This window comes from Drosophila bipectinata, chromosome XR (assembly GCF_030179905.1).
Source record: "Drosophila bipectinata strain 14024-0381.07 chromosome XR, DbipHiC1v2, whole genome shotgun sequence".
Lineage (NCBI taxonomy): Eukaryota > Metazoa > Arthropoda > Insecta > Diptera > Drosophilidae > Drosophila > Drosophila bipectinata.
Genome location: NC_091735.1, coordinates 6208127 through 6228865, shown reverse-complemented (window position 1 = coordinate 6228865; position 20739 = coordinate 6208127). Strand labels below are relative to the sequence as shown.

Genomic DNA, 20739 nt, shown 5'->3' with positions numbered 1-20739 from the left:
ACCCCTTGTGAATGTTACTATAATTTTATTTTTCAATGGGCCCACATGGATGGGAAAAAAATTTTGGCACCAATGTATTGATGATTTTTTTCATTGGTATGGGAGTTTGCTCTTCCGTATGCAGAGCTTGGGTATCACTGAACTAAGGCGATATATCCATACTTTAGCTTAATAATTAAACTATGACTAATTCAGCGGCTGCTGCCTGACCCGACACCCTACTTTATGTTATTCTTTACTTTAGCCATTCCAGAGGATTAAATTTGGATGAATTAATTAATCCCCAATGAAAATATACGGTGATAGCCAAGCGGAAATTAAATCGATCGGTTCGATCACCAGTCGGTCAGCCGACTTTAAACAATAGGCTGGTTCCATATAACTGAACAAACGCGATATTTGAGACATTTTTGACACATATCCGGTCCGATACGTACCGGTAACTTTCAACCTATCACCATAACACCTAACTTCAAGGGTATTTTATATTCGTCTCCGCCCGAATTAGCATTTCTATATTTTTTTTACATCACCGCGAATTCAGTGAATTGGGAATTTTAGGCGAACTTAGTCGTACTTCGCATTCCGTTCATTCATAGTCCCCTCGGAAATTAAAACATGGCTCTTGTATGGGTCGTTAGGTCTATTAAGGGCGGAAACGGAATCTTCTGAATGGATTTATACTTAAAGGTAGTAAAGGTTCATATTAGAGGTAATGCATGTATTTCTGGAGAAAAAGTTTAACAGATGTTTTAATATTTTATTCACATTTTAATAAATATACATATTTTTTCAGGACTCTAAAAAAATTGGTTCAGTTTATGGAGATGATGTTGCATATTCGGGAGTACCTATTTCAACAATTTTAAGCGGGCAGAATTTAAAAACTGAAAGTTCTACTGTTCAAACACAAGTAAAAGCTGTTATTTCAAATGTATCAGCTTCTATGACATCTGTTATTGCACCTGATTCAGAACTACAGAAACAAAAAAAATTAAATATATCTCCATGTGATACACGTCACCATTTAGGAATACGCGTAACTTCTCCAGAGTCAGGAAAAGTAAGTTTATACCTGTATCATTATTATTTTCTTTTAGTAATCAATAAATATATATTTTGTTTAAAGAACTCTTTAGATTATAAGATGTTTCAAACCTATTTCCTTGAAATGTATGGGGTACGATCAGCACATGCATAGGCAGAAATTGCAAAAGGTCTTTCCTTATACATTTTTTTTTTTAATTGTCAAAAAAAAAAAATAGTAATACATTTATGAAAATAAATTCCTTCGATCCTAACTACAAATAACCTCTTTGCCACGCCTTCCTGCATAAAATAAATTCTTTCGAAACAAAAGCCAGTTTATAATAGAGGCCTGCATGAATACATTATTATTGCAATGTATAATATTACTATAATAGAGGGGAATGAAATAGAGCAAGAGATATAACAAATTGAGTGAGTGGCAATGTGGGAGTAAGAAAGCATTGCCATATTGCCCTTCTCTTTTTTTTTTGAGTCCGAGTGAGAGTGGGATGAAAGTATAGTGCTATCAGAATAACAAACGACGGCTTTTCGGAATGACGAATGCAGCCGAACGACTCAAATGGTTTTTGCCACACTATCCATTCGTTTATTTTTTTTTTGGTAAGGTGCATTACAAATTTGGAAATAACAATAATAAAAAATTAATAACTAAATTTAATTCATAAAAATTTTCATTTTTGTAAGAATGTTAACTTGCACTCTTGATTACTGTTCAACGCTCAATGGTTAACCATTCATACTTATATTATTTAATAAAAATTATGAAAAATTATGTATTTATCTTGTATTTATTATTTATAACAAGAAAGGAAAGCTAACTTCGGGCGGAGCCGAAGTTTATATACCCTTGCAGTTAAAACCGGATTTATATCGCAAACATCGGATATAGTTGGCCGATCCTTATGGGAATAGGAATATCTAATCCAATTTTTAACAATACAAAATCTAAAAAAAGTCCCAAACTTCTATCTTCAAAAATACGAAAGTTGATATTTCTACCAAGTACCATTTCCGATCGTTCAGTTATATGGCAGCTATAGGATATAGTCGGCCGATCCTAATGAAATTTGGTAGGTCGGATCAACTGACCAAATATATAATCTGTAGCAAGTTCCAGCTTTCTATTTTCTAAAAACACGAGTTGGGTCAAAGTTGGGTCATTTCCGATCGTTCAGTTATATGGCAGCTATAGGATATAGTCGGCCGATCCTTACGAAATTTGGCATGTCGTATTATTTTGCCAAAAATAGCTCTCACCTAAAATTTGAACTCTCTAACTTTAAAAAAACCAAAGTTATACCATTTCCGATCAATCAGTTATATGGCAGCTATAGGATATAGTCGGCCGATCCGGGCCGTTCCGACTTATATACTGCGTGCAAAGGAAAGAAGGGTGTGTGCAAAGTTTCAGGACGATAGCTTTAAAACTGAGAGACTAGTTTGCGTAGAAACAGACAGACGGACAGACAGACGGACAGACAGACGGACAGACAGACGGACAGACGGACGGACAGACGGACATGCTCATATCAACTCAGGAGGTGATCCTGATCAAGAATATATATACTTTATAGGGTCGGAGATGACATCTCCGAGATGTCTCCTTCACTGCGTTGCACACTTTTGACCAAAATTATAATACCCTCTGCAAGGGTATAAAAACCAAGCATAACATAAAATCAATTTTAAAAAATTTAAACCACAAAAGTTTATAATAATTAAAATTATGTAATGTTTATTAAAATTTTACTTTTTATACCCTTGCTGACGTTATAAAATTTGATAATTTTGGTCAAAAGTGTGCAACGCAGTCAATGAGACATCTCCGACCCTATAAAGAATATATATTCTTGATCAGGATCCTGAGTTTATATGAGCATGTCCGTCTGTCTGTCCGTCAGTCTATCCGTCTGTCTGTCTGTTTCAACGCGAACTTGTCTCTCAGTTTTAAAGCTATCGACTTGAAACTTTGCACACACCCTTCTTTCCTTTGCACGCACTATATAAGTCGGTACAACCGGAATCGGCCGACTAAATCCTATAGCTGCCATATAACTGATTGATCGGAAATGGTATAACTTTGGTGTTTTAAGAGTAAGAGAGTTCAAAGCTACTTTTGGCAAAACATTACGACATGCCAAATTTCATAAGTATCGGTCGACTATTTCTTATAGCTGCCATATAACTGAACGATCGGAAATGACCTTGGAGAGGGTATAATAATTTTCTCCAAAAGTGTGCAACGCAGTGAAAGAGACATCTCCGACCCTAAAAAGTATATATATTCTTTACCAGGATCACTTCCTGAGTTGATATAAGCATGTCCGTCTGTCTAATTCTACGCAAACTAGTCTCTCAGTTTTAAAGCTATCGACTTGAAGCTTTGCACCCACCCTTTTTTCCTTTGCTCGCAGTATATATGTCGGAACGACCGGGATCGGCCGACTAAACACTATAGTTGTCATATAACTGAACGATCGGAAATGGTATAACTTTGGTGTTTTTAGAGTTAGAGAGTTTGACACGAGAGCTATTTTTGGCAAAACATTACGACATGCCAACGACATTTCATAAGGATCGGCCGACTATATCCTATAGCTGAACAATCGAAAATGACCCAACTTTCGTGTTTTTGAAGATAGAAAGCTGAAACATACAGATTCTATTTTTGGTCAGATAATCCAACCTACCCAATTTCATAACGATCGGTCAACTATATCGTATAGCTGCTATATAACTGAACGATCGGAAACGGTTTTTGGTAGAAATACCATCATTGGTATTTTTAAAGATAGAAACTTGGGAATTATATTAAATTTTGTATTATTATAAAATGGGTTGTATTATCATATTCTCATAAGGATCGGCCAACTATATCCGATGTTTGCGATATATATCCGGTTTTAACTGCAAGGGTATATCAACTTCGGCTCCGCCCGAAGTTAGCTTTCCTTTCTTGTTTATTATAATTTTCTCATAAGGATCGGCCAACTGTTTCCGATGTTTGCGATATATATCCGGTTTTAACTGCAAGGGTATATCTACTTTGTCTCCGCCCAAAGTTAGCTTTCCTCTCTTGTTTAAAATACCAAATCAAAAATAATTATTATTTTGGTCAACAAACATAAAAAAATATTAAAACATTTTTTAATAATAAATAAAAACAATTATTTTGTACATATTAAAAAATAATAAATTTATACTTGTAACAGCCCCGGTTTTTTACCTAAAGAATGCATATTTTTGTTATCAAAATTAATTAAATTGCGGTGTAAAACAACTTTTCTAATCATTGATGAATAATGGAAAATAATAATAAAACTCATGTTGTTTTCATTTTTCAACAAAAAACTTTAACAACACATTTATGGTTTTTCGGTTAGTATGAGTAGGTTCCCTTAATTAAAGAATTTTAAAGCGTTACGTTTGAAGTTATTATTATTATTTTTATTTTTATTTTTAGAGACAAAAAAAATAATAAATACCGAGTCTGAAATTATTAGCTAATATTAATTTAAACTTTTTTTTAATAGGGAACCACCGTTGGAGTATCTGTTGAAAATGAAAAAAATTCAACGCAAGATGAAAACGATCATAAAATATTTTTGAGTACAAATGTTTTGTCAAATGGCCAGATATCAGGAGGACATCATCCAATTATCTCTTGTGCACAAACACCATCTATTTCTGCGTGCCCATTTACAATCCGAAACGAAACCGCTAGCTCTGGATTGCCCCCATTATCTTCTGCTTCAAGTGTTTTTATAGAAAACAGCATAAAATCAAATGATAATTTAACAAGAAATAACAACCCTAAAAATTCTTCCAATGGTTCTACAGCTTTTTCTTCAGTTGGAATAACAAAAAACACAGATCCACATAAAAACATTTCTGTTGCAACAGCAACTTTGTCAAATCCTACAGCAAATGGTATTTTAAGTGGTTATTCTACGAGCTCGGCGACATCAGTAATAACAAGTACTTTGCCACGGTCTTCTCCTAATCAAACTACTAAATTGGTATCATCCACTTGTACACCAATCAGCGTGGGAAATTCCACTGGAACGTCAACATCTAACGGTATGTCAATTTTTATACCCTTGCAAAGGGGATTACAAGGTGCGTTCCAAAGTAAAAAGGACTTTAAAAAAAAAAGACAAAACAAATAGTTTTTTCGGCAAAATTTATTTATTTTATTCAAAATAGTCTCCTTCTGCTTTAATACAGCTTTTTGCACGGTCCAAAAGCATGTCAAACGAGTGTTTTAGCTCGTTGCCCGTTATGGCCGCCAGTATGCCGGTAAAAGCTTTTTGAATGGCCTTTACGTCTGCATAACGCTTTCCTTTCATCGGAAAATCCATTTTTCCGAAAAGGTAGAAGTCGCACGGTGCCATATCAGCTGAATACGGGGAGTGGTTGATGCTTAAAATGTGATTTTAGGTCAAATAGTGTCGATCGATGAGACGGCGCATTATCATGCAATAAACGCCAACTTCCATCTTCGCGATATTCGGGCCGAACACGTCGAACACGGCGCACCAAATGCTTCAAAACTCCAAGGTAGAATACCGCATTGACGTTTTGGCAGGGTGGAACAAATTCTTTGTGGACAATACCCTTGGAATCATAAAAACAAATCATCATTGTCTTCACTTTTGACTTCTCTAGACGCGATTTTTATACCCTTGCTGAGGGTATTATATTTTTGTCCAAAAGTGTGCAACGCAGTGAAGGAAACATCTCCGACCCTATAAAGTATATATATTCTTGATCAGGATCACCTCCTGATTTGATATGAGCATGCCCGTCTGTCTGTCTGTTTCTACGCGAACTTGTCTTTCAGTTTTAAAGCTATCGTCTTGAAACTTTGCACACACCCTTTTTTCCTTTGCACGCAGTATATAAGTCGGAACGACCGGGATCGGCCGACTATATCCTATAGCTGCCATATAACTGATTGATCGGAAATGGTATAACTTTGGTGTTTTAAGAGTAAGAGAGTTCAAAGCTACTTTTGGCAAAACATTACGACATGCCAAATTTCATAAGTATCGGTCGACTATTTCTTATAGCTGCCATATAACTGAACGATCGGAAATGACCCATATTTCATGTTTTAGAAGATAGAAAGCTGGAACTTGGAACAATTTATATTTTTTGTCAGTTATTCCGACCTACCAAATTTCATAACGATCGGTCGACTATATCTTATGGCTTCCACATAACTGAGCGATCGGAAATGGTATTTGGTAGAAATATCAACTTTCGTTTTTTTGAAGATAGGAACTTGGGACTTTTTATACCCTTGCAGAGGGTATTATAATTTTGTCCAAAAGTGTGCAACGCAGTGAAGGAGACATCTCCGACCCTATAAAGTATATATATTCATGATCAGGATCACCTCCTGAGTTGATATGAGCATGTCCGTCTGTCCGTCTGTCCGTCTGTCCGTCTGTCTGTCCGTCTGTCTGTCCGTCTGTCTGTCTGTCCGTTTCTACGCGAACTAGTCTCTCAGTTTTGAAGCTATCCTCTTGAAACTTTGCACACACCCTTCTTTCCTTTGCACGCAGTATATAAGTCGGAACGGCCCGGATCGGCCGACTATATCCTATAGCTGCCATATAACTGATTGATCGGAAATGGTATAACTTTGGTGTTTTTAGAGTTAGAGAGTTCAAATTTGACACGAGAGCTATTTTTGGCAAACCATTACGACGTGCCAAATTTCATAAGGATCGGCTGACTATATCCTATAGCTGCCATATAACTGAACGATCGAAAATGACCCAACTTTTGTGTTTTTGAAGATAGAAGTTTGGGACATTTTTAGGTTTGGTTTTTGTATTATAATAAATTGGGTTATATTATCATATTCTCATAAGGATCGGCCAACTATATCCGATGTTTGCGATATATATCCGGTTTTAGCTGCAAGGGTATATAAACTTCGGCTCCGCCCGAAGTTAGCTTTCCTTTCTTGTTTTTTTGTATTTTATTGTAATTGATAGGTTTTATTATGATGTAATCATAAGGATCGGCCAACTATATCCGATTTTTGCGGTATATATCCGGTTTTAACTGCAAGGGCATATCAACTTCGGCTCCGCCCGAAGTTAACTTTCCTTTCTTGTTTGGGTGTCGGCTTGTCCGGCGCCTTCCATTCAGCACTCTGGCTTCTCGTTTCGGGATCATATTGAAAACACCACGTTTCGTCACCAGTCACAATTTTGTAAAGGAAGTTCGGGTCTTTTTTTGCCTCTTAAATGATGTCCTTCGAATGTTGAATTCTGAGCAATTTTTGGACGTCAGTAAATTTGTGCGGAACAAACCATGCACACACCTTTTGTAAGCCCAAATGTTCGGTCAAAATGCGATTAATCGATGTTTTGGAGATGTTGAGTTCTATGATTGACTTCAATGATGATTTCGGCAGATTTTTTATGAATTCACGCACAATTTCGATGGAAATTTCGGTGATCACAGATTTTTGTTGGCCCACATCGTCATTTATGTCCTCACGACCACTTTGAAAACGTTGAAACCACTAGTGCACTCTGTTAAGGGATGGGCAATCATCGCCATAAACTTGTTTCATCAATTGAAACTTTTCGGTAAAAGTTTTACTAATTTTAAAACAACATTAAATGTTGGCTCTTTGTTTGAAGCTCATTTTTGCACCGATGACAAAAACATACTGACACTTAAACGCAATAACCTCATTTCCAATAGATAAAATGTCATGCAATTTTTACTGGAAGTCGATAACGGATACCAGATTCTAAGCACTAACCATACAGCTTATAGATAACCTATTTCATACAACGAAAATGGACGAAAAGTTTTTTTTGCGATAAGCCCCAGCAGGCCCCAGAGCGATTTCTTACTCTCTTTCTTACACTCGTCGTTCGTTCATCTTACGTTCATATTCTCATTGAATGCTTTCTGTTTCTCAGTGTCTGAAAGGAGCGTGATGAAGTAGGTTAGTCTGCGCTTGGATATATCTTTGTATGTATGCGTTTCACAGATTCACATACACAGGTGTATGTGTGCGTGCGATTTCGTTTCGAAGCCAACGCAAAAAAGTTTGATTTTTCGAACTTTTCAAGCTGGAAACTTCTAAGAACTTTGAATTTAATTTAAAATAAATTTTATGTAAATTTATGTGAATTTGAAATTTTGATTTCACCGTAATGTTTTTTTTATTAACTTTAAATCTATTTTTTTTACACACCGAGCAAGTTTCACTTTTGTCCCTTGATCTTTTTGTGTATGCGTGTCACAGATTCACATACACGGGTGCATGTGTGCGTGCGATTTCGTTTCGAAGCCACCGCACATAATTTTTGAATTTTCAATTTTTTCAGGCTTGCTACCCTAACAAAATTCGGGTATTTGTTATTTGATAAAATGACGAAAGAAATTAAATTAAATTTTTAATATTTCAGCATACATTTTAAATATATTTAGGAATTTTATTTATTTATTTATTTATTTATGGAGATCTACCAAGTAATTTAAAATTAGTAGGTAGAGGTATGGTTGAGCAATAGCAACGGGGGCCTTCAGCTCGGTTTTTTACAATAATTACATGAGTGTTATTTTATATGTACATTTTGGCTAAATTAAAATTATCCTAAATAAGGTAATATAAGTTTGTATTCTTTAGAAATAGTATTAGTTTTAAAATGTTTGGTAATGTGGGGTGTGAGATGGATTCTAGTGGATTGGAGTTTTTAAATATCAGTTGCCTTTGGTAGTTTAGTGACCTGCAGTTAGTCAGTAAGTGGATAATTGATAAGGCATCGTTGGTATCATTGCAGAACGGACAGGTCCTGGTTACATTTGGGTCCATATAGTGTGTATGTGTAATTTTTGTGTGACCAAGCCTGATCCTTGTTATTATTATCTGGTCTCTACGTGAGATCGATGAGTGAATGTTTTTGGTAATTTGGTGGCAGTTGAGTTGTGGATTATTAATTGTTTGGTACCAGCGTGAAGTTTTGTATATGTTTGATTGCATTTTCAAGACATATGTATTTTTAATATATCTAAATATGTCCTGCGTGTTTAAGTTTTCCATGGTTGTGAGTGGTTGTCTTGTAGCGTTTTTTGCTAGGGCATCTGCAAGTTCGTTTCCAGGTATTCCTACGTGACCGGGGATCCAAAGCAGTTTAAATTTGTTATTGTTATTTTGTAGAAGATTACGCGCCTTTGAGATATAGTGTTCGCTGTTGTTAGTGTTTTTAATTGCGTCGATGGCAGAGAGCGAGTCTGAGCATATGCAAAATTTGCCTCTTTTAGTTTTATGTAATTGCAGTGCTTCTACTATTGCCAGTAGCTCTGCGGAAAACACTGAAGAGTAGTGTGGTAGGTGGTAAACTTTGATGCATTCAGTTTCGTTTGTGATTGCCATGGTAGTGATGCCGTTTGCTTGAGATCCGTCGGTGTAAATGTATGTGTATTTGTTTTCGTCTTTTGACTTAATTTCTGTAAATTTAAATCTGAAAATTTCAGGAGGGTTACTTTTTTTGTCGAATTTATTCAGCGATGTGTTTATTTTTAGAGGGCTTGTGTTCCAAGGCGGTGTGGTTTGTGTAGGTGATGTTAATTGATTAAATGGCAGTTGGTGGACTTGTGAGTATTCTATAGTACGATCTATTGTTGATTTGTATTGTGGACGTTTAGGCGGGCGATATGCTTTTAAAATTTTTAATATTGGGGAGGCTTTGGCGTTAACTAGGGACTTAATGATTTTTGTCGTAAGGAACTCTCGTCTGTCTTCTAAGGCGTCTGCATTTGCTTCGAATAGTATGTTATTTGTGGGGGTGGTTCTGAAGGCTCCGAGGGCAGTTCTAAAGGCTGTGTTAATTGTTGTTTTTACTTTGCGCAGTGTTGTGTATGGGCAGTAGCCGTAGATTGGAAGGCCGTAGTCTGCTTTTGAGATGATGGTTGCTTTTGTTACATTTAGGAGTGTAGAGGTGTTGCAGTTAAACTTTGCGTTTGAGAGACATTTTATTACGTTAATATACTGTTTGAGGTTGTTGTTTAGTAGTTCTGTGTGAGTATTCCATCTGTATTTGTTATTGAAGTGGAGACCAAGGATTTTTAATGATGTTACTTCTTGCATTTGCGTGTTTCCTGTTGTTATGGTGCAGTTGCAGTTATGTTTTCTGCAAACGTGGAGGTGTTTGCATTTTGTGGTAGATAACATGGCTCCTGAGTATTCTGCCCAGTCTGTAATAGTGGATATTATCGGATTTAGGTTTATATTTAGGTTTTTTTTGTTTTTTAGTTTTAGGATGATGTTGAAGTCATCTGCGTATGCGCTTAGGCTGATGTTCGGATGAAGTGTGAGCTTTTCTGTTAGTGAGTTATATGCGATCACAAACAGGACCACGGAGAGTGGGGAGCCTTGAGGAATGCCGTTTTGCATTGGATGAAAGGAGGAGGTTTCAGAGTCAATGCGCACGAGTAGTTTTCTATTTGTCATGAAGTTTCTTACGTAGTTAATAATTTTTGGGCCAGTTTTCCAGATTATAAGTTGGTCAAGTATTGAGTGGATGCCAATTCTATCAAAGGCCTTTGCAAAGTCTAGTGATATAATGGATGCATGGTTTCTTCTTGAGAGAGCTCGGGCTAAAAGATGGTCTATGAGTAGTAGACTGTCTATAGCCGATTTCCCCTTTCTAAAGCCAGTTTGACTGTTATGGATTAGTTTGTCGTTTATTACAAACCACCACAGCCGTTTTGCTATTATTTTGTCAAGCAGCTTTGCTAGGCATGAGTTAAGTGCGATCGGACGGTACGAGTTAAGCAAGGTTTTGTCTGAATTTGGTTTTAGGATCGGTATTATTAAGCTATTTTTGTATGTTTGTGGGATGTAGTTGTTTAGTATGGCGTTTTGGAGGTTAATAATTCTGTTTTTTGTTGTTTTATCCAGGTTTTTTAGCATTGTGTAGTTGATTCTGTCAAGTCCTGGTGTGTTTCCTTTTAATGTAGTTAATGCTGCTGAGAATTCTATTGCAGTTATGGGTTTTTCTATTTCGGTTGCTCTTTTGCTAGGAATATGTGGAAGATGAATGGTATTTCTAAGTGACGTTTGTTTGTGATTGATAAAGGTGCTTGAAAAATTGTTGTCGGAGGAGGTTTCTGAGAAATTTTGGCAAAAGAGTTGAGCAATTTCAAATTTTTTATTAGTGTTTTGTTTTGTGGATGGGTTGAATATACAGTGTATGTGTTTTTGAGGGTTAATGCCGCAATAGCGACGGATGTTGCTCCAGATCGTTTTGGGTTGGCTGTCGGGTGAGATTTGCGATGTAAATTTGTTAATGTTTGCTTTTTTAGCTTGTTTGAGTGTTAGTTTAAATAGGGCATTTGCCCTTTTGTACTGTATAATGTTTGATGTAGATATTTCTCTTTTAAGTTCATTCCATTTTTTCATTTTATCGTCTCGTAGTTTTTGAAGATTGTTGTTCCACCATGGTACATTATGAGGCTTACCCGTTGGGTGTGTTTGTGGTATAGCCTTGTGGGCGCTCGAAAGGATAATTTTTTGTATTGTTGCAGCTTCTTTGTTTATGTTTGTGCTCGGTGGCCGTTGTGCAGAAAAGTTTTCTGTTAGATTGGCAAATTTATGCCAGTCTGCCTTATCAATAATGAAAGTGGGTTTGCGTTTGGTTGGTTGCAAGTTGGCAGTATTTGATGTGAAGAGGTTAATTATGATGGGGAAGTGATCGCTTCCAAAAAGGTTATCTTCTGTGCGCCAGGTACTGTCAATTTTAAGGAGTGGGCTGCCGAAAGTAAGATCGACATTTGTTAGTGAGCTATGTGTGCTGAAATGTGTAGGAGACATATCGTTTAGAAGAATGTAGTTAGATTGTGTTATATATTTCTCTAGTATTTTTCCCCTAGGATTGTTTTGCTTTGAGCCCCAGTTTTTGTGCCAGCCGTTGAAGTCACCAGTGACAATTGTGGGTGTGGGAGAGTTGTCTAATACAGCCTGAAGGTTTTGTAATGAGAATGATTTATTTGGAGCGATGTATGCCGAGATGAGTCTGAATTTGATTTTCGAGGTTACTTCTAAGCATACAGCGTCAAAGTCATCGTTTAGGGTTATTTCTTTGGTTTGCAGAGATTTATGAGCTAGGATGGCTACGCCTCCGTGTGACGATGAGGTGTTTTTTCCTATTAGGGAGTAATTAACAGGTATTGGTATATTGGGGTGTTTTATATGTGTTTCTTGTAATGCTATTAAAAGAGGTAAGTGTTTTTTAATGATTAATTGGAGTTCGCAGTAATTGTTGAGATATCCGTTCATATTCCATTGTACAATTTTCATGGTCATTTTATAGGTTGATTGGGTGCGGTGGAGGAGGTGGGTGATTTTGTGCCTATATGTTGTCTACTGCTGGGTCTGACTTTTTTATTTTTGTTTGATTAGCTTTTGTGGGTTTTAGGTTTGTAGTTAGTGTTTTGTTTTTGTCGCTAGAAAAAATTCGGAGTTTAAGGTCCTGTGTTTTTATGCTTGTCATATGTTTTGAGGTGGTGGGAGTATCGAAATCCATGTTGAATGTGTCTGTGTCCATGTGTTCAGGTGGTGACTGGGTTGTTGATAGAGGTAGTGAAGGTCTTGTGTTGGATAAGATGTCGTCGTAGGATGTTGGTGGTTTGCTTTGGCGGGTTTGCAGTGCGTTTTTATTAGAATTGTTGAGTGTTGAGGTTGTTGTTTTACTTGGTGTTATAGTGTTGGTTGGATTTTTTGATATAATTGAGGCGAAGCTTATGGGAAGTGGATGGTTGTGGCGAGTGTGGTATATTGTAAGTGCTGTTTTGTGATCGACTTTTTCTGTAATTTTAATGTTTGTTAGTTCTTGTTGCTTTTTGAATGTTGGACAGTTGCGGTCTAGCGGGTTGTGTTTGGAGTCGGTATCGGGGATGTTTTGGCAGTTAATGCAGTTTTTTTCGTAGTGGCATGTCTCATTTGTCACTGTGTGAACTTTATCAGAGCAGTTCCTACAAAGTTCATTAGGGTTTTTGCAGGATGGGGTTGGGTGTCCAAAGCGTAAGCATCTCATGCACCTTAGGGGCATCGAGATATATGGGCGTATGCGTATTTTTTCGTATCCAATGTTAAGGTATTCTGGGAGGGTAAGCGAAGCAAATGTAATGATGATTAAACCAGTTTCAGTCGTGGATTGATCGTTTTTTTTCAATATTTTTCGCACTTCGGCGACTTTTTGTGGTTTTAGTTCGTCTAGGATTTCTGTTTCGCTTATGTTGCGAAGTAGGTTGCAATATATGACTCCTTTAGAAAAATTTAGGGTTTTGTGTTCAGAGACAGTTACTTCAATGTTTGCAATTTTTTTTAATTTAAGTAATTTGCTTGCTTGTAAGGTGTTTTTAGTTTTTATCAAAATGTATCCGGCACGGGTGTTTTTGCAAGACTCCACCTCACCATCGCATGTAAAGTCAATCGTTTTTTTAAGTATGAAAGGGTTAAGATTCTCGAGTGATTTATTGTCTGGTCCTTTAATGATCATGAATTTTGGTTCACCTAGGTTTTTGTTGTACATTGATGTACCACTTCTTATGTCTGGTGGTTTGTCCATTGTTGTAGTTGTTTTCGGGCTGGCGCCCGGCACTTGGATTTTGTGTTAGTTGTTTTTGTTTTTGTTTTTTACTTTTTTGTTTTACGCACTTGTTTGTTTTTTTCTGATAAGCAGTTGTTAGTTGTTGTTTTTGGTTGTTGGTAGGTAGACTACAAGAGCTCAATAGTAACACGTCTTTTCTCTGCGAGGTTTGAGATGATACTGATATTTAGGAATAAGATTAGGTGTTAGCAGTAAAATGTTTTTTTTATTTTTTTTTTAACTTTGCTTTTATTTCTTGAATCTTTTCTTTGCGAGACTAACAAGAGGTGTATCAAATCTTATATTTTTAACTTAACTAACAGTCATATTGACTGACACGGAGTTAGACGGCCCTAAAAATCGATTGCTGGGTTGGGAGGTCGTTGCGTCTAAGGCGGGTTACGCTAGAAACCCGAGTCAATCCCCGAGCGAGAAAATTTGGGTTTTCGAAGACAGTTTTTCTTTGTATGATTCTTTTTGCTTCTGGATTTCGTCTTTCACTGCGAGGATGCCCAGATCCCGGTGGATGTTTTCGTTGCGAACATACCAAGGTGCCCCAGTGATAGTACTCAAGATTTTTGATTGTGCGCGCTGTATGATGTCTATGTTGCTGCTGCTCGCGTTTCGCCACATCTGGGAGCCCTACGTCCATATTGGCTTTAGGACTGAATTGTACAGTAGTGTAGTCCAGGCAAAGTGGCGATCGTGAGTTTATGATCCAGTGGAGGCTGCTGGCTTTCAGTTTTAGGTTCATCTTCTTGCATTCGATGTGCTTACGCCAGGTAAGTCGTCTATCAAGGTGGACGCGTTACTTAGTTACTCAAGGTACGTTACTTAGTAGCTTGAGGGATTTGCATACCGTTTAGTGAAAGCGGAGGCATGTTTGTCTATTAAGAGTGAACGTTAGTCCAATAAGCCAAACTCGGTCGAAAGCTTGAGATATGTCAAGGAAAATATTGCTGCAGTATTCTCGCTGTTCGAAGGCTGAGCGTATTTCGGATGTTAATCTGTTCATTTGTTCGATGTTTCCGTGGTTTATTCGGAAGCCAAGTTGGTGTGCCGGGATAATATTTTGGACAACAAGATAGAAGGCTTATTGATCTGTATAATGACGAAATTGTGTGGTCTTTTTCAGGCTTCGGTATCATTATAATGATGGATTTCTTCCACTTTTTTGGGAAATATCCGAGATTAATGATTCCATTAAATAGTTTGCAGACGACCTCTAGAGCGCATTTTGGAAGTTCGATCAGCATTTTCGGCGTCAATAGGTCACCACCGGGAGCCTTTTTATACCCTTGCAGAGGGATTATAATTTTGTGCAACGCAGTGAAGGAGACATCTCCGACCCTATAAAGTATATATATTCTTGATCAGGATCACCTCCTGAGTTGATATGAGCATGTCCGTCTGTCCGTCTGTCTGTCTGTCCGTTTCTACGCGAACTAGTCTCTCAGTTTTGAAGCTATCGACTTGAAACTTTGCACACACCCTTCTTTCCTTTGCACGCAGTATATAAGTCGGAACGGCCGGGATCGGCCGACTATATCCTATAGCTGCCATATAACTGATTGATCGAAAATGGTATAACTTTGGTGTTTTTCAAGTTAGAGAGTTTAAATTTTACACGAAAGCTATTTTTGGCAAAATAATACGACATGCCAAGTTTCATAAGGATCGGTCGACTATACCTTATAGCTGCCATATAACTGAACGATCGGAAATGGTATTTGGTAGAAATATCAACTTTCGTATTTTTGAAAATAGATGCTTGGGACTTTATTTTAGATTTTTTATTTTAGTTAATTGGTTTTATTATGATGTAATCAAAAGGATCGGCCAATTATATCCGATGTTTGCGATATATATCCGGTTTTAACTGCAAGGGTATATCAACTTCGGCTCCGCCCGAAGTTAGCTCTCCCTTCTTGTTTGGTTTTAGCCCTCTTATGACTTTTTCGATTTCGTTCGGCCGGAATGAAGGTACATCTGGCTGAGGGAGGACTCTGGCTGGATTACTGGCAGGAGGAATGAATTTGAGGCTGGGTTTGGCTGAAAGACACTTTGGAGATGTGTGGCGAATGTTTCAGCTCGGTCTTCGTCGCTGCGAGCCCTACATCCCAAAGAGTTTCTTATCGGGATGGTCGTTTCAATTGGGACGCTAAGATTTGGGTGGGCCACAGGGGGTACTTTGTGCTTGTTGGTGAGAGATTCTGGATGTACCTCAGCTGTGCATTTTCTTCCTGATGGTGAAGAGCCTGGTCGAGTGATCGGGTTGCTTCCTTAAGGCGTTGTTTTGAAGCTGGTGATCTGCTGTTTTGCCAATCACGACGCGTGCGCCTCTTTTCTCGCACGAGGTGCTCGATTTGCTGATTAGATTTGAAGTATTTGTTTCGGTCTACTTCTTTCCCATGAGGAGTAGAGATTTTGGCTGCCGCAACGAGTACTTCTTCCAGGGCGCTCGTAGTGTAGTCGATGTCCGATTCCATGTTAAATTCCGGGGCGAGTTCTATGTGGGTACTCACGTACTTTTTGTATTTTAGCCAGTTCGTTTTTGGCTTCGTCAGGCTGAAGGGGTGTTCGGTTATTTCTGGGCTTTGAAGAAGCGTTAGAAGCACAGGCGAGTGGTCTGATGATAAGTCCGAGACTGCTTTGGCACTTATTAGATTGCGAGGTATTTTTTTTGTCACTGCAAAATCAATAAGGTCTGGGAGCTTTCGTGAGTCTGTTGGCCAGTATGTGGGACTTCCAGGGGAAACATAGTCCAGTTTATTTTTCACATTTATAATTGCATTGTACAATTTCCTTCCTTTGGGAGTCACTAGTCACGTGATCCCCAGTGCGTATTTTTGGCGTTGTAGTCTCCTGCAGCTATAAAACGATCCCCAAATGAATTGTAGAAGTCCATAAATTGTCCTTCCGAGATTGAGAAACGACGAGGGCAGTAAACGGCAGCGATTGAAAGGATTTCGTTGCTTGACTAAATTTGTATCGATGTGGCCTGCAAGAAGTTTGTTGCAAACCTTTTGTGAAAGTGGTGTTTAATGCGTTCTCTGATTAGAACTCCAGTTCCGCCGTGGGCTTTCCCATCTGGATGATCTGGGCGGTAGATTCTGTAGCCTCTTGTATGAAAGTTGTATTTGCTTGTAAGATGCGTTTCCACCAGTAGCATAACGTCAATATGGTTTTCGGTTAAGAATTGTGATAATTCTAGTTTATGCCGTGAGACACCATTGGCGTTCCACATTGATATTCGTAGCGCCTGCATAGATTATTTAGACTGTTGTGCTACGAGCAGCTGTATCACCATGTTCTGGTTTTGAACAAGCGTTTGCATGGTCGTTTTCATGAATGACATAAGCTCCATCATACTTTGTTGGAGGGTAAGCATCATAGTTTCCATTTTGCTATGTGGCTGTTCTTGGGCCTGTTGAGCGCTTTGAGAGTTAGGCTGAATTGGAATTTCCCTTCCAGATCGTAGAGAAAGGCATAGGAGAAGCCATTGGTGGTGTTAAGTGGACCGAATGAGAATCTCGCCGCTTTGGCGAAGAAGACGTCTGGCGTAGTTTTTGACGCAATGTACGCATTCTGTGGATTTTGGTTGCGCGTTGCGGTCGCTTGACGCATGCGACTCTTTAACTCCTTATACACCATACATCCTCTATAGTTTGCTGTATGGCTGCCTCCGCAGTTTCCACATTTCTTCACGGTACTGTCCTTGTTTGTAGTGCAGCAATCGGACTTGTGGGCGTCCCCGCAGACTACACAGACAGCCCGAAGTGTGCAGTAAGACCTTGTGTGTCCATACTCTTGACAGTTAGTGCATTGCACTGGACCGTTACGTTTATGTGGCTCTTCAACAGTGATTTTCCGATGCAAAAGATATTGCAGGTTGTACATTGGGTGGACTTCGTTCTTCTTCAGCGACCTGCTTTCTGGCTCGAGCTCGACCTTGAAGAGGGGTTGTGGCTTTTTATCTTTATTTAGAATGTTAATAACATTCTTGGCGGCGAAGCCCTTTTCTTTAAGGGCGGTTTTTATTTCCGCGGCGGCAACATCAGGTTCTATTCCCTTTAATACCACTTGTAGGCCCTTACTGCTTTTCAGCTGGTACGTGTAATAGTTTTTCTGTACAGTGTCCAGATATTTGGACACGATTCGGAAGTGCTCTTCAGACTTGGTTTGCACCTTTGTTTCATGGATGTTCCCTTTGATAAGCGGAACAACATGAAAGTTGTCACCGTTCCCGATCAACGACGCAATTTTGTTGACCAGGGCACTCGAGCTTTTTTCCCTAATATAGATTGGAGGGGGCTTGGGTTTTTTTGCGGTGTCTTGGGCTGGTTGGTTTTCCTCAACCTCCGCCAGTGGGGCAAATCTGTTAGTAGTGGATCTGTCTGGTTCTTTATCGATATTCAGGACACGGTTATTTTTTGTTTTGTTGCCTGCCGGATTACTCTGCGGACTAAGCTTGCGCTTAATTTGGATGTAGCGATCCATTCCAGTCTGTGTGGCCGTTACCGCTTTGGCACTTTCCGAGGTTGTTTTTGTACTCGCTGTAGTCGTTGACGTCGCGGTACTTTGAGTTGCAGAGGTTTTTGCTGTTGTTGCAGAAGTTGTAGCACTGCTAGTTGTTGGTGCGAAATTTGTTTCCGATATTGGAGGGGGGGTTTTACACTGCGAACTCCATGACGCGGGAGTCGGAGTGAGCAGAGCGGGTGAGCAAGACCGTGCCCTTTGGGTTTCAACGGTCAGTAAATCCGGGTTACTTATAATCGCCGATTTTTCTACTTCGGTATCGCGGGTTGAAAAGTAAGAGTAGAAGCCGTTTCTTTGGTTTACTGAACTTCTACGCTCGTTCTTTTGATCGTTGCTCAATGAGCTCATTGCGTGGCTCTTACTTTTTTTTTGAACAATGCACTAGTTTTGGTTTAGCACATCACAATTGTTATAAAAAGCTTGTCTGTCGCTTTTAGTAAATTGTAGTTCAGCGTCTTTTCGCTTATATTGGGTTACCCCAGTTTTTTTGATTAGCTGTATTTTTCACTTTTCCCGGAGCTCGGACAAAGCTCAGTTCGGTAGTTCGTATTCGTCTCCGTTTTTGTAAATGTTTTGTGTATACATATTTTTACGAATCATTAAAAACAATACACTAAGAAAGGAACTGGGTGTATTTCAGTCGACATCACTTAAAACGCCGATTGCTTTTAAGTTTTTGTTGTTCTGCATGAGAATTAGATAAGAGCTAGATTAGATTAGCTCGATTCAAATAGTCCTGTTTACTTTGGAACGCACCTTATATAATTTTGGTCAAAAGTGTGCAACGCAGTGAAGGAGACATCTCCGACCCTATAAAGTGTATATATGTATTTTTGATCAGGATCACCTCCTGAGTTGATATAAGCATGTCCGTCTGTCTGTCCGTCCGTCTTTTTCTAAGCAAACTAGTCTCTCAGTTTTAAAGCTATCGACTTGAAACTTTGCACCCACCCTTCTTTCCTTTGCACGCAGTATATTAGTCGGAACGGCCGGGATCGGCCGACTATATCCTATAGCTGCCATATAACTAATTGATCGGAAATAGTATAACTTTGGTATTTTTCGAGTTGGAGAGTTTGGATTTTACATAAGTGCTATTTTTAACAAAATAATAAGACCTATCAAATGTCATAAGGATCGGCCGACTATACCCTCTAAATTTCTAACCTCCAATATAAACTTCGGCTCTGTCCGAAGTTAGCTTTCCTTTCTTGTTTTTTTTTTGTAGAAACGATTTTAGTAAAGAAATATATAGGTATTTCATTGTTATTTTCAGGGACTCCATCGAATACATTGAACGCTGGATTACCTATGCTTATTCATGGCCCGCAGTATCGGGCTCCATATGCAAATTATTCCTTATATTCACCATACAACAGCATAAATCATGGACCGTACCTAGCTCCTATAGTGCCGGTCCCTCCGCCAAATTTACTGGCATCGCAATTACGTACTCTGGATAATCGATCAAGTCACGAATCTTCAGCAACTACGAAAGTAACAATAGCTCCCAATATTACATTGCCGCAATGTGTCTCAATGGCTTCAATACGTTCCGTTACCCCGCAAAATAATAATGGATCAATAAATATCTGCGTACCGCAACCTGGCTTGCTAACAGTGACTACTGCCGGAAGTTTTCATTCAACAAACTCGACAGTCCATTCATTGAATCATTCTCATATACCAAATTCTATTAATGTTCCTGCATTTGCGAACGGAGCATGTGGAGCTGCTGCTCCTAAATCATGTACCATAACTTCCGGATTGTCTTCTCTTTCAGTAACAGCACTTCCCGCTGTTTTAGCACAAACTCTACCTCCTCCATCTACTCAAATATTTTCACAGACAGGGAACTTCTCATCTATGCCCCAGATGTTACCTACGCAACCACTTCAGGCCACTTCAATAACTTCCCAACACCAAACAATAACGCGATGCGAAAATTCTGTGTCCGCATCAACTTCTACCGCCTCTAACATAGGCTTATCTCTACCCCCTGTTCAAAGTTTAACGACTGCAGGCTCAAGTGTATCTGCGTCATCATTATCACCATCATCTGTGATACAAAAGGTTATTTCACCTAAAAGTGATATTGCTTGCAACAAAGACGGGGATTTAAGCTGCAGGTAAATAAACGTGTTAAAAAGTCCGAATATTCAAATACTATTTATTATTTTAAATGTGGTTTGCTAATCTAAGATACGTCGAAGCCGAAAATGATATACCTTTGCAGTTCAGCGGTTATATTATTTATTAGTTTTATTATAAGCTACACATTTATCGAATTGGACATATATATCAAATATAATTGACCGATATTTTTTTATTTTCATTATTAAACCGAGATTATTGGAGACGATAGATTCTAACTGACAAACAAAGAAGCCTTAGACTAATCACTAAAAACTGAAGGTCTTCACTAGGAAAGCAAAATAATAAGTCTATAATTCCTCTAAAACTTGTCCGATTTAACTCAATTTTATTTTGTAGGTATATGTATGTATGTAGGTATATATTA

The 20739-nt window shown here is 38.4% G+C and overlaps 1 protein-coding gene across 9 annotated transcripts in view; it reads left to right on the top strand.

Annotated features, from left to right (window-relative positions):
* tay (tay bridge) overlaps positions 1-20739 on the top strand; it is a 69964-nt gene that overhangs the window by 23805 nt on the left and 25420 nt on the right. For 7 of the 9 annotated variants that reach the window (XM_070276300.1, XM_070276299.1, XM_070276298.1 and 4 more), the window contains 3 exons: positions 797-1063; positions 4584-5130; positions 19474-20347. In XM_070276300.1, the coding sequence (XP_070132401.1) occupies positions 797-1063; positions 4584-5130; positions 19474-20347 (1688 nt within the window). Of the gene's footprint in view, positions 1-796; positions 1064-4583; positions 5131-19473; positions 20348-20739 lie in introns of those variants that run through there. The other 2 variants (XM_070276297.1, XM_070276302.1) reach the window with 2 other exon arrangements.